This window comes from Ceratosolen solmsi, unplaced genomic scaffold, assembly GCF_000503995.2.
Source record: "Ceratosolen solmsi marchali unplaced genomic scaffold, CerSol_1.0 scaffold11, whole genome shotgun sequence".
In the NCBI taxonomy this organism is placed as follows: Eukaryota; Metazoa; Arthropoda; class Insecta; order Hymenoptera; family Agaonidae; genus Ceratosolen; species Ceratosolen solmsi.
Window position 1 is genome coordinate 4782983 of NW_011948416.1, and position 14412 is coordinate 4797394.

Consider the following 14412-nt stretch of genomic DNA (forward strand, 5'->3'; position numbering starts at 1 on the left):
AGGAATAAGCGAGCAAAAGGTGGGGCCTAAAGGTCACGCCCGCGTCCCACATTTCTCGTTTCTCGTCCCTTCCCGAATTAGAGCGGAATCGCATGGTTGTCACGGAACGCGTGGCTAGACTCTCTTGCCGACCTCTATTTCTCTCCTATAGTCTCAAAATATCGCCTTTGAACTGAATTCTCGCAATCGGATATTTAGCGCACCTGATATTCGTCGTTGTGTCCCCCCCCCCCCCCCCCCATTTCTCTCCTATAGTCTCAAAATATCGCCTTTGAACTGAATTCTCGCAATCGGATATTTAGCGCCCCTGATATTCGTCGTTGTGTCCCCCCCCCCAATCCCCCCCCTCTCTCTCTCTCTACAGTCACCGTTCGCCGATGTGGATTGCAATATTCGTGTCTCCATTAGAGCTGCGGCATCGGGGAATGGACGGATCGCATTCTTTCCAATATCGAAATCTCAATGTAATGATATTATTATGCCACATCATTTACTAACTTATACGTTATCGCGGTTACTTTATGTAATATCTAATCCCCTGGATTTGTACATTTTAGATTAAAAAAAAAAAAAAAAAAAAAATTTAAATTAAAATGATACTGTATAAATAATAAATAAACGAAAATATGACATTACATTTAGATAAAAATGGCGATAATTCATGATTATTGAACGTGTGCTTATATTTCATGTATTGAAAGGTGAATATTTACCTTAGAAATTCATAAATATAAAAAAATTGAATATTTAACTTTTATAAACATTATGGTATAAGTAGCAAAGAGCGAATAGAAAAATTACGAAATGCATTGATATTATTTCGCGTAATTTTAAAGACATTTGCAATTAATAAACAAATTGTTTACGATCGACGGAAATGTTTATCGTTAAGTATATCTACTAAACTTGGTTTGCGCGGAGAGAGATACGTAAGTTATGTCAATCGGCTGTAAAAGATAAAAAAAATTACAATTGTAAATACAAATGAATCGAGCAATTTATGGTTTATTGGTTTATGTAGACAAATTACTACATTCCAAGCGTCAACGATAGAAAAGTCACGGATTTGTTATACAGGAACTACTTAGAGCTTACATCTTGACACGCTACATTTATTTTCCAATCATATTATTGGGGGGGGGGGGGGAAAGGCTATAATTATGTCAATAAAAGGAGTCTAGAGATTAAATGCAAATAGAATATAAATATATATCACTTTTTAAAATAACGTTGACTGGCATCGATAGTTTAAAAATTAAGATGAATTTGTATATGAAGAGTAGTGTGTAATTACACTAAAGGAATTAAAATTAATGCTACGTCGTGGAAGTTCAATTAATGAATCTCATTTATTGAAAAGAAAAAAATGTGACTATAAATGTTTATACGTAAATTTCGATTAAATATTCATGCAATTACTCGTTATACTATATGGACATGTCGCTTTGAAAGTACTTTTATCATTCAATTTATAAATGGACAAAACATTGTTTTCATTCTAGTTTTATCTACGGAAATTTCATTTTAAATTGATAAATTAAGAAAATATAAATTTTACGTTCATTTATCGTACAACTTATTTCTGCCTCCCCCCCCCTCCCACTCATATATATATATATATATATATATATATATATATATTTATATTGTTATAAAGGGACGCACGAATTTTTATTTATTAACGATTCAAAGTTGCTGGCGATATCTTGTGAAATGTCAAAACATTTTACAATTACTGTAAGTACAGCAACTTTCATCGGCAAATGTTATAATCATATTTATAAACTAATTTTGTTCGCGTATTCATTAGAGTTCGTTACGCAGTGTCTTGCAAAGGTTAATACCGAAAGCATAATTATACACTCTCACGATACAAAATGTATAAAATTATTTTACATATTACCACAAGTGTATCTTAAATTAATAGAAAGTCAGTTAAAAGTTATTATTTGATATATCCGTATAAGCTACGTAGTGTGTTCGAATCATTGCTAATAAGAGAACAATTTTTTTATATTGAAAAGTAAGCGATATTAATGATATCTATTAAGTGAAATATTTTTTGAATTCAATAATATTTTATATTCATTAAAGAGGCATTGAAATGATTTGATTAATTGTTATTCTTGCTTAAAGTAAAGATATGTTTTTATATAATCATTATTTTTATATATTTTACAAAGCTCGAGCCTCGCATGTTATATAATTATATACCATTTTTGTGATTTTAAGAATTTTTTTTTTCTTTTTTTTTAATTACAACGTTTAGATGAAATTTACCAAATACTACGCTCTTAAGACAACTTATCATTTAAGATTTATTCGTATAGATAAAAATATAAAGTTAATTTTACGTTTATCGTATTCTATCTGATAAGTATATTTTATTAAAACAAAAAAAAAAAACAAAAAAAAATACACTATTTACAAGGTCATCAAGAATATAAAACAAATATAAATTTTTGTTCAGCAAATCTTATGTAAAATAAGAGAACCTTTTTTTATTTAATGTAAACACTATTGTTTGAACGTGAAGATAGAAATAATATATTGTAGTAGAGTTTAGACCGATAAATTTATTGTTGCGCTTGTTTCATTCTTTTTTTATTATTAATAAAAATTCAACAATACTTTATTTCTTCTTCGTCCTTATATTATATTATAAATAATGCGCATAGAAAGTTTAGAAATAGTTTGAAAATTGTTAAATTGACAGGGCACACATATCAATGGCTTTTAATAAATAGATAAAAATTATATGAAATTATATAATAAAATAATCTGAAAATATGTATTAATTGTACGAGAGAGAGAGAGAGAGAGAGAGAGAGAGAGAGAGAGATGAAACAATTATTAGCTTCTATAATCACCGAAAAAATATACTATTCATAGAGAAGTATTGAGAAATTTTCTTAACTATTTTCATTAATAAGAGTATAATTATTCTGTTATAAAAATAGCTTTTTAATTATAGCCGTGGAATATGTAATATACGATAATTATGTTCTTTATTAAGCATCAAAATTCCATACAACTCGACATATTACTTCATTATCAAATGTTTTTTTCTTTTTTAATACACTGGTATTATATGTTTGTAAGGAGCAAATAACGAAATATATTTTAATTTCATTACGACTATCATGGCCATCGTTTGACATGATACATAATTTAACTTATCTTATATAAATGCTAAATCATTCATACGATCGATCGATTCTATGAAAGAAAAAGCTACCGAAATCTCGCGTGTACCGTTACGAATATTAATACGTGAAATGCTATGGTAATAATAATAATAATAATAATAATAATAATAATAATAATAATAATAATAATAATAATAAAACCAAACAAAAAATAAATCAAGTAGATCTGAGCGATTAGTTACCAACCAGAAGAAAAGAAAAAGCGATCTCTTAATATTACAAAGTTAATCAATGAAACGTTTATAATACACGCCGCCGGGCAACTTTCGGGCTTGTGCCGATAAATTAAATTATCGTCGTGGAGAATTTATAAATCGAGCGTCATTGTAGATACAACGTAAGAGTTACGATGATCAGTCTGGTGAAATTGCGCGAACACGAGGAACAATCGAAACATGAGTTTTCTCATTGCCGGATTGCATATTCAGCTGCTCATTCGCTTAGTCTGATAAATCAATTTCGATCTATCGATACGACCGCCTCGAGCAGACACTACACTACCGCTATAAATTCTTTAATCAATGGATTATCGCAATCTTGAAATGATTCCGGATAAACTAGCAGTTGTATGCTGATTCCTAATGTAGGAGTAATAATCTATAATTATTGCATTTCATATGCAAAATTGCATAGCCTTTTTTTGTCTATTCTTATCATAAAAAAAAACATCCAAGCGAAATAATAAAATAAAAATATTGAATTATGCACGATATAATATTTATAATATCCCGTTAGTAAATAAGATTTTAGAATATATAGTAAATATTTTTTGACAAACTCAAGTATATATTATGTTTATACAACTTGGCATACTTCGATTAATAATTATAATTATGAGTGTAAAGTCATATATTGCGTAATAGAAAAACATTATCGTAATAATTCCAGACGTAAGAAATTACTTAAGGTAAGTATGCGGCAAATATTTAGCTCGCACAGTTTGGTTCTCCACAATTAAACAGATAAGCATCAAGACTATTTTGTTAATAATACTGAACTTCATTATGGTAATCGAAGCGATATCAGATAATGTTCGTTAAAAAAAAAAAAAAAAAAAAAAAAAAAAAAAAAAAATAAAAAAAAAATAAATAAATAAATAAATAAATAAATAGTAGCTAATTCACAAAGCATTTAGGTATTTACCTTTGAATTTCATATTCTCGTTTGATGAAAATTAATAATATTTCGCGTATGACCAATCTCATACGAAATACAATATATTATATCTTATACATATATTTAAAAATCTTATTAACTTTCATTTGGCTTTGGAGATTCTTTAGAATAAATAATAAACGGCAATAATGATTTATAAATGATACCACTTGTTGCGTAATAATGCAATTCAGCTTTTACGTAAATAACCACTCCCTAAGATAAAATTATTTAAAGGAAAGATTTCTTCTTACATTTATTAATCATTAATGAAAATCCAGATGAATCGAGTTACATAATTAACTATTCATATTACAAATGTAAAAAATTAATAGACTATTAATAGACCTTCAACAATTTAAATAGATCCGTAATTCATTGAAAGGACAAAAGAAAAAATGAATATCTCATAATCACGACTACGTAATCGACTTCCGATGGATAAAAATTTTCCCCGAGTTTGACTCGTATGCCATTCTCTACGCGTAAGAATAGTCTCGTTAGGTTTCCAACAAAACCAATTAAATTTTATTACTCTTTATAAGAACCAGTAACAGTGTCATATAAAACATTGTTTTCTATCATGCATAACAGTCACTTGTGAATAAGCGCGGTTTTTTTTTTCTCACACCAAGTGTTTGTGGAGAAGAGGAAGCCGTATGTATTGGGTTAATTGTATATTATTTCTATTTATAAAAAAATGATGCTTAAATAAGACTTGGTGTAGTAGATTTATGACGATATAAAAATGCCTTCTCGTTAACGTCAATATTGTTATTCGCATAAAAGCCGACATGTAGTGAGAATAATTTTGTAAAATTTACAAATAAATTTTCTCTATAAATTCTAATGAGGTGCATTAGACATTAAATCGAGATGGGGGTGAGGGGGGGGGGCGGCGGCAACTCTAATTCTATAAATCATTTTCGAGAACGATTCTTCGTCTTTCGATACCACTCAGCTTCCGAAATTCTACTGCAGTCGTCATCGTCTATTCTACGTTATATACCCGCCAGTGCTATGCATTCGCAATTAAACGAAACTATTAACAGCAGCAAGAGTTCGAAACTCGTGCCCTAAGATAAGAATTTTAAGTCAATGGACTTAACTATGAATTTCGTTACGTACGAATGGAAGTGCGCGAAGATATGCGACAGAGATAGCGTTGGAATTTATCGGTGCGAGCCTTGCCTGTCAATCGGATGTTCTCCTTTCAATACATGAGATTGTGCAGCGAGCGATGCATGGCGATTAGTTTATACTTAAATTATGCTTATCTTGGACAATTGAGAGTCGCGTCGCAAAGGTGGAATCAATTTATATTGTAATGGCCTACGTTTTCCTTGTGGAAATTATCGAAATATCACGGCGAGACTGTCGTGACTGTCCAATAAGTATGTCATTACTCGTTAAAAGCTTTTTATTTACCTTGATGCGCTGATAAGCGTTCGGAAGCTATTCCGACGGAATGGAATATTATTATTAAACGAGTTATATAGACTTATTTTTCGTCACGGTTCACCGACTCTTTTGACTATCACTACCAAATTACAAGAAAAATAAAATTCATTAATCTTAGATGCTTAGGGCGACAATTTTATCATTAAATATAATTAAAAGAGTTTTTACAATGTCTTTGCATATAATTTATAAGCCATTTTCTTTTAAGTTCAAGTGATACATCTTATACGCTTAATAATTAAAAAAAATTTGAAAAATTTTATTTATAAAACAACTGCAACTAAAAAAAGAAAGAGAAAACCATTTTAAAACCTCGAACCTTAAAACTTTCCGAGTTATTATGCGAAAAAAAGTGAACAAAAGAAATTCCATACGGATAATATTGAATATATTAACAAACTTCTAATAAGTTTCTTGTTTAAATGAGATTCTATATATCAGCGGAACTCGAGTTGTATTGGCCAGAAATTCGAGACGTGCACAAGATTATTGACGACTTTCATTCATTGATTGAACACGTACTATTTAGCATAGATGGAGTACATTTAACATAAAAGGACGATGGATATTAAAAGTTGTATCAGTCCGTTTTTAGCCATGAGTTAAAAGGTAGTACAGTTCTCTTGTTTATATTAATAATTTATATAAGAATATAATAAGAAAGCTTATAAGAAAGCTGAAATTAAAAAAAAAAAAAAAAAATAAACAAAAACAAAACAAACAAACAAAAAAAAAACAAACAAACAACAGTGGTGCATAGTGAATAAATAAGACTTGTGTATCAACTTCAAATTAAATCTATCAGGATGAGGTATATGTCGATATTAATATTAGTAATCCTAGTGATAATGTGCCATTCGGTTCCAATGATACAAGAACAAAAGAAGGTTCGTAATACGTGAAATTTATTACTGCTCAATGTTGACGCTTAATATTGATTTTTAGATTGACGATGAAATCCTAGAAGCAACACCGGTTCTTGATAATAAGGAATCGAGTAAAAAAGATGAGGTCGTTAGTCGACAAGATCTCGAAAAAAATGAAATAATAAATGATGAAGAATCGACGAAAAAATCCAACGATTTATTGGATAAAGCAACGGAGAAACCAAACGATAAATTGGATAAATCAATGGAAAAATTAAACGATGATTTACAAAAATCGAATGATAAGCCAAACGATATATTGGAAAGATCGACGGAGAGATCAAAGGATAAATTGGAGAAACAAAAGGAGAAGGAAAACGATAAATTGGAAAAATCGATGGAGAAAGCAAATGATAGATTGGAGGGACCAATGGATGAAGTAAACGATAAATTGGAAAAATCATTAGATAAATCAAACGATGGATTGGAGAAATCCATGGATAAAGCAATCGATAAATTGGAAAAATCGATGAAGGAACGAAACGATAGATTGGAGAAACCAATGGATGAAGTAAACGATAAATTGGAAAAATCAATAGAGAATGGGAAGGAGAAATTGGATGAATCAGCGGAGAAAGCAAAGGAAAAATTGGAAAAACCAACGGAGAAGGCAAGCGATAAATTGCAACGAGCGACAGAAAAAACAGTTATTAAATCGCAATCAGCGACAAAAGCAGCAAATAGTAAATTGCAACGAGCGACAGAAAAAGTAATTATGAAAGTGCCGCGATCGACGAGAAAAACTAATAATCAACACAAAGAATCAAGAGAAAAACATTTTAAAAATGCAACTTCAATGGCAAAGCCAAAAGTAGAATCTAAGGATATTATGGATTCAGCAAAAAATAACACATTCACTGTTCAATCAGCCAAAACAAATTCAAGTGACGAAGAGCTCACTTCTCTTTTCTCCCCTTCAACAAATCCTACTTTCATCGAGGTAGATATCATAACTTTAATATGCAATTTATTCTCTTACAAATACTGCCACGGAGCAATTATAATTACGTATATTTTTGTTTATCCGTTTAGAGAATACAACGATTGTGGTATAATGTGAGAGGTATGGTGGCTATTATTGAATTCTGGAATAAAGTGCGAAAGTTTATTAAACGAACGATTGGATTGGATTTACCATAAACGATTGCGGATAAGACAGTTATAATGGTATTATCATCGACCAATTAATAATTTTGCACACGGATAGAATTTTATACCATTTAAAAATAAATGCTAGCTACGTGAAATTATTGTGCCTATGACAAGTTACTTTCTCCTTTGATCTTGTTTGTAATAAAAAAATTGTTTTGGCACTGAGCCATTAAAATTTGTTGTTAGTTTTTCGTAAAATCGTTAGTCATGCGATTAATTTAGTAAAATTTAACAGGTCAAAGTCTTCTGCCTCCCATTTATTACGCATGACTAACAAACAAATCCCGATTATTTTATTTATTTATTTATTTATTTTTTTTTTTTTTTTACAAGACTTCTGTCCGTGCACAATTCTCCCATTATTTATATAAAGCAACAACGTTGCTGCTAAAAAGAATTATGGAAAGAATTATTTGGGACTGACTTTGTGTTTTACAAACGTTCGTCAAATATAGCGAAACAATGGCAATTAACACAAAGTAAGAGATAAGATTTTTCGCGCATACAGAAGTTTCAAAATCTGCCATAAAACATAGAGGAAAGAAGATTTTCTAGAAATAATCGCGGTCTTACGGAAGAACGAATTCTTCTTAAGAACGAATTTGAGAAAAATATATGATTAACAGTAAAGTGGAGGAGGTATAACAAAAATTTCACGTTATTTGTCAAATATGCTGAACTAGCGGCCATGTGCATTAAAAATACCATGTGAACAAGAAGACTCCAGTAGGCGCTTGTCGGCTTACTTAAGAGAATGTACTCTTAGACCTAACTGCTGAATTGTAAGTGAGGGAGAGAGGGTGAGAGAGAGAGAGAGAGAGAGAGAGAGAGAAAGAGTGAATAAGAGAGAGAGAGAGAGAGAGAGAGAGAGAGAGAGAGTGAGAATAAAATGGAATGAGAAACAGAGTGGTAGAAAGAGAGAAAGCTTAAGAGATATGCGAATAGACAGTGAGGAGATAAATCGCAGTAAGCCAGTCGTAAGTATATAAATTATACACGCCCATTGCCCATAGCTTCTTAGTTAGCTTTGTGTGTACTTAAAGTGCTTTCTTCTCTCTCTCTCTCTCTCTCTCTCGCTCTCTCTCTCTGTCTCTCTCTCTCTCTCTCTGTGACACCTTATTCACCTACGGATGCACAATATCTGTGTGGATATGCAAGTGCACATTTCTCCTAATTCACTCGTGGATACGGGGAAATCGAATATATAATCAAATAATTATCGTTTATACAATAACAACGGGAACTGAATCATAAAAAATACAGACACTCTTATTGAAATTTCACGGTTATAGGATTCTTTGACTAATGAAAGAATATCGTGTCATTTTACACTAATAAAGGTTTTTATGGATATTAAGGCTTTTAATAAAGTCGATGTATGTTTAAAAATGCATTAATACGAGGGAATGGCATTTGATTACTGTAATTAAGATTTTAAATGTATAATTTACTATTACAACTATAATAATAGCTATTATAATAGCATTGATTACCTTCTTTTTTTCTTCATATTCTTCAAATCTTTAGCATATTACGAATGTATCACGTTTACTTCAACTAATTCTAAATATGTCAAAACGATCGTATTCTAAACTTTAGATTTATCGATCAAACATAGTCGTACATTATTAATCTGATAATATAGCCATTAAAATGAAAATTTTATACACTTTGCGTTAAATAAATTCTTCTTATCTAACTTTACGCTGCTATTAAAAGTTTATTATAAATGTTTAATGATAATACGACATTGAAAGTCTCAAGATAATTAATTGTCATACTTGCGGAGATAGAAAATTCGGAAAATATTATTATTCCACGTTAAGATAATATTCTGAAGACGTGTATTCGATTTACCTAGTGGTTTCTTCATTTTTAGAAGCTAAAATACGCACGCCATCGCCGCATGTATTCCGCATTACAAAGATCTGCGTTATATCCGTGTGTCACTTATATACGCGCAGTGGTGAGTATTACTTTACGGCTTTGTCTTACGTTCGAGAGGAGGACGTCTAAATTTATTTTAATACCTAGGAGTTAAAAAGAGGTTGACTACCTACCGACTAGTCGAATGAACTCAACAAAACCTTTATATGCTACTTCTTAAAGAAAACTATTGTTATTCTGATAGTGAAAAATGGTCTTGTTCGTACGTAATTAATAATAATTATTATGAAAAAAAAAAATAAATAAATAAAAAAAAAAAAATAAATAAATAAATGACTGATCATCGCTTTTTACATCACTTTTCACTACCTTCTATCAAGTAATTAATTATTATAATCTTTGGTTGATACTTTGGGGCGTATAAAGCGTCTTTATTAATGTAATAATACGGGAAAAGTAGCTTATTTTAACATTATTATTGTGAGAGAATTAGTAGAACGAATAACAATAAAGAAAAAGAGAGTGCATCGCATTTGTGAAATTTTAATTTAAAATAACTACCTAATTTGTTACAAATGCAAATTTTTCGCAACTTTGAAATGAAAAAGACAGCGACACAATTCGCTAATACATGTGTACAACAATACCTAATCATTAGATTTACGAGATTTTCTCTATTTATTCCTTCGGGCAATAACGAAAATAGGATTCTGAGTAGTTTCATTCATGATTGCACAAAGCTCGAAGAATCCTCAATCCTTTACTACCTTCAGTAAAGTACGCTCGACACAAATTCATTCGTTATGAGCAACAGCACAATACACGTGCAATCTCTTTTCCAGCTAATATTCTAAACCGCACCTTCCTGCCAGGAGGAACAACTGAATTTATCTTAATCGCGCTGAGATAGAAAGTAACAGCTGAAAATATTGTATATATATATATATATATATATATATATATATATATATATAACTGTAATCTTACCTAATTTATACTTACACAAAAACTTTTTATTTTCTGCTCACAATGCCTGCGATTTGTTGATATTGTTGGAAAATGTAATAATACTCCTTACGTATCGATAATAAAATTAACTAAGTTGCAAATAAAAAAGGTTATTATATGAAAATCATATTTATACACGCACACGCGCGCGTATTCTCGAGATCGTGCGTGTGTGATACTAATTCAAAAATAATCACAGCCATATGAAAAGAAATTATGATGTTTATGGATAAGACGATGTATTTATTAATGACAATGTTTGTTGCTCCAATATCAAGATATAATTTTTCCAATAAAATACTCCAATAAAAAACTTTTGATCATAACTTAATCCGATCATATAAAATCGCAAAATACGTGTATCCACATGAAAATAGGCATTTAATTAGGTATAGGTAGTTTTCGCTGTAATTGCAATATTATCGCAACTTTAACTGAATTGGCATTGCAAGCTTTTTGCAATAAATCGCATAATTGTGGAAGATTTTGTAATTCATAAATTTACCGTCCGTGAAAGCGGCAAAATAAACTCATTAAAAAAGCTTAGCACATCTTAATTATTGATTTGCAATATAAAGTAGTTGCTAAATATAACTTGCATTTCGACTTAAGTAAAACTATTAACCTAATGAGATGTATGAGCTCTCATTAACCTGACCTCAAGCCACTTATAAATTAACAAGGCAAATCTCATAAAGCCAAATAATGAAATAAAATAATAAAGCTTCTAAAGTCACGCAACGCACTAAAACAAAGGTATATAATATCCTAATAACCTGGGCAATCTTCATTTAGTGCAGAAACTGGCCTCATTACCTCTAACGAGAAAGCTCATCGATGGAAAACGTCTGTATCGCTTCGCCGGTGAATTTCAGAGTAAGAGAGTCAGAGAAAAATGTCTTTTTCTCGGTTCGCGAAGCACGCGACACGATAGCGTAATCGAGAGCAGAAGGTCGGCAAAGCCTTGCCTACATCTCGACGCGTCGCGCAGCCTAATTAATAGCTGAAGCTTTATTGCGTGCCGAGGTGGTGACGGCGGTGGGGGGAGTGGTAGCAGGTGTGGGCAGAGAAGGGAAGAATGGCAGAGCCGCGTTGTTAACGTACGGGGCTGGGCGGCTTTTTGTGCGGAGATAAGGGCGGCGACGAGGATTTTCGGGGCCTTACGCTGATCCCTTTTCATCAATGATGGATCACGCGGAAGCGAGACAGACAGAGACAGAAGACGAGTTTTTGGATTCGGTCTCTCTTCCGAGACGATAATCTCGTCATACTTCATGCGACTTCATGATGGTAATTAATAAAATTGAGTAGCGAGACGCGGTTCCGAAGCTGCGCGAGCGAAGAATTTATGATTATTCTTTCGTAGCCATTAAGGAACAAGGAGATTTATCGACTAAGCAGGCATATAACGTCTTTGAATTTCTGACGAGTATTAATGATTTGTTGTGCTCTTGTCGATGCACCCATTTCTACATCATAAAAATGTTGTAATTATAGATAGTGGAGCGTTAGTCGATAATTTTTGTGGAGGTCACGACGAATGGATGCCTAAAAATTTTGAATATTCCTTCGAGAATACGGGACATCGCTCAATTCCATTGACTCGTTAAATTTAGTATTTTCACACGTCATTAACGAACTAAAATATTAAATTACAGGTAAATCGGGGATGTCGTGATCGTGTCAGTGTCGCGTATAAAAAAGTACGATCGATGGAGGGAGAACGGATGGTACGAACGTACGGACTAATGAGAAATCGTCTCAGTATCGATGTTTGTTTTATCGTTACAACGGCACCTTCAATTAGTTATAAATAAACGCCTTAATAATCCGTTTTTCTCTAAGAAAAACGCACAAGACTCTACAATACATTTCTCTTGGTTTAATTAAAAAACAAAAAAGAAATAAAAGTATCCACTCGGAAGGCCAATAAACACCGCAAGTAGCTCAACTGTGAAAAGATTGAGAAAACGGGGTGGGGTGGGGTGGGGGGGGGGGGGGCAGTAAAAAAGTATAATCGAGAAGCAGAAAAAAAAAGTAAAACCGAGGAATAGAATCTCGAATGCCCTCGAAACACTGTGTGTTCGACACCGTATTCGTGCAGAAAAAACTGCTTTTTTTTGTTTTGCGTTTGATGGGAGACGTGTCGTCGGAAGTATTATAACCAACGATCTGCTTAATGAGAATCGTGAAACGGTACACACAAAGACAAGTAGTTCGCGTTGCAATGGGATTCGAAAAGCGAATGAATGGGATCGGCCGCGCGCCTCTTTTTATCCCCCGCCGAATTAATTCGACGGGCCGGCATCTTTAATAATAAATTGCTACACGCAGGAGCGATGATTATAATGGTTCTCGTCGTCGTCGTTCATGTCGCATTATGTGAATAGCCGTACGAAAGCCTTTTGCGCGTTTTTCTCCCCCCCCCCTACTCCTCCCTCCCCATCCCGTCGCCGTCGTGCGAATCTCGAGTCATCGTTTGTTATTCCACGGACGTCGGGCGCGAATGTCGTTATGACGGTGACGGACCGAATCACTACTGGAGTTGGCTCCGTTTCATTCACTGCTCGCGAGTCATTGAGCGTACGGTAAATCGGGCTCTCTTCTCCCATTGTCTTTCGCTCTCCCTTTCTTTCCCCCTTTCGTTCGACTGGATATCGAAGGCCTACGCGAGATTATCTATCCTAATTGTAAAAAGATTTCAATTTCATTGAACATCATGGGGCCGATGTCCGCTAATGATTCTCCGGTCGATCGTCTCATTTAGATAAATTCGTGTCCAGGTAAGAGTGGCCTTTTCGCGAACAATAAAATGCACGAAAATGTTGTCGTTCGTTTGACGAATCGTGGATAAAAATTTGACATTTTGTCACGATGAATTTATGACAGATTGAAAAATAGAATGGATGTATGAATTTAATATTTGCATACAGATTTTTTAATATTAAAACGTTAATGGAGATTTAATATTAATATTTTGGAATTGGGATGGATTGAAAAATGCTCTGAAAATATCGGTATTTATAATGAAGTGAGCTCGTCGCATTCGATATAAATAAATTATTCAAATGTTGCGCTGAACTTTTTATTAGTTAAATTTTACCTCACAGCTGTGTACAAATTTATAAATATTTATGTCTTACTTATTTGGACTCTTTAATTTAAAACGTCACGAAGTCATGTAAATCCACGCATACAGATAAAGATATTATTTTATCGGCTTTTTGTAAGGTGAGAAAGTTAATAGAATTCGAAAGGAATTCGAATATAATTTTAAGCGGCTTGGTTTACAAAATAAAACAAAACAAAAACAAAAAAAAAACAAAAACAAAATGGGGAGTTTTATAAAAACAATAGAGTTTTTATTCTATACTTTCAAGAAGCAGCACGAGCTTTTCTTCGAACCGTGACGATTCAACAAAACGCTGATCAAAGGTACGCACAAATTGCAATTAATCAACTGAAAATCATAAAGAAGAAATCGGGAAGGAGCTGAATGGAAGAGGAATAAGGTTCATACGATGCCAGTTGTATTAGTAATTTGTTGTTGTTTTTATTCTTTTGTTTGTTTTTATTTTGCCGCGAATAAATCACTAATTCGTCGCGATCATAAA

The 14412-nt window shown here is 32.4% G+C and overlaps 2 protein-coding genes across 2 annotated transcripts in view; one reads left to right on the forward strand and one right to left on the reverse strand.

Annotated features, from left to right (window-relative positions):
• LOC105359216 (muscle M-line assembly protein unc-89) overlaps positions 1 to 14412 on the reverse strand; it is a 173667-nt gene that overhangs the window by 41966 nt on the left and 117289 nt on the right. The gene's annotated exons all lie outside the window — the stretch shown is intronic.
• Positions 7238 to 8031, forward strand: LOC105359215 (uncharacterized). The gene is made up of 2 exons (XM_011495736.1): positions 7238 to 7691; positions 7784 to 8031. The coding sequence occupies exons 1-2, from the start codon at positions 7254 to 7256 to the stop codon at positions 7889 to 7891; spliced, it is 546 nt and encodes a 181-aa protein (XP_011494038.1). The 5' UTR covers positions 7238 to 7253; the 3' UTR covers positions 7892 to 8031.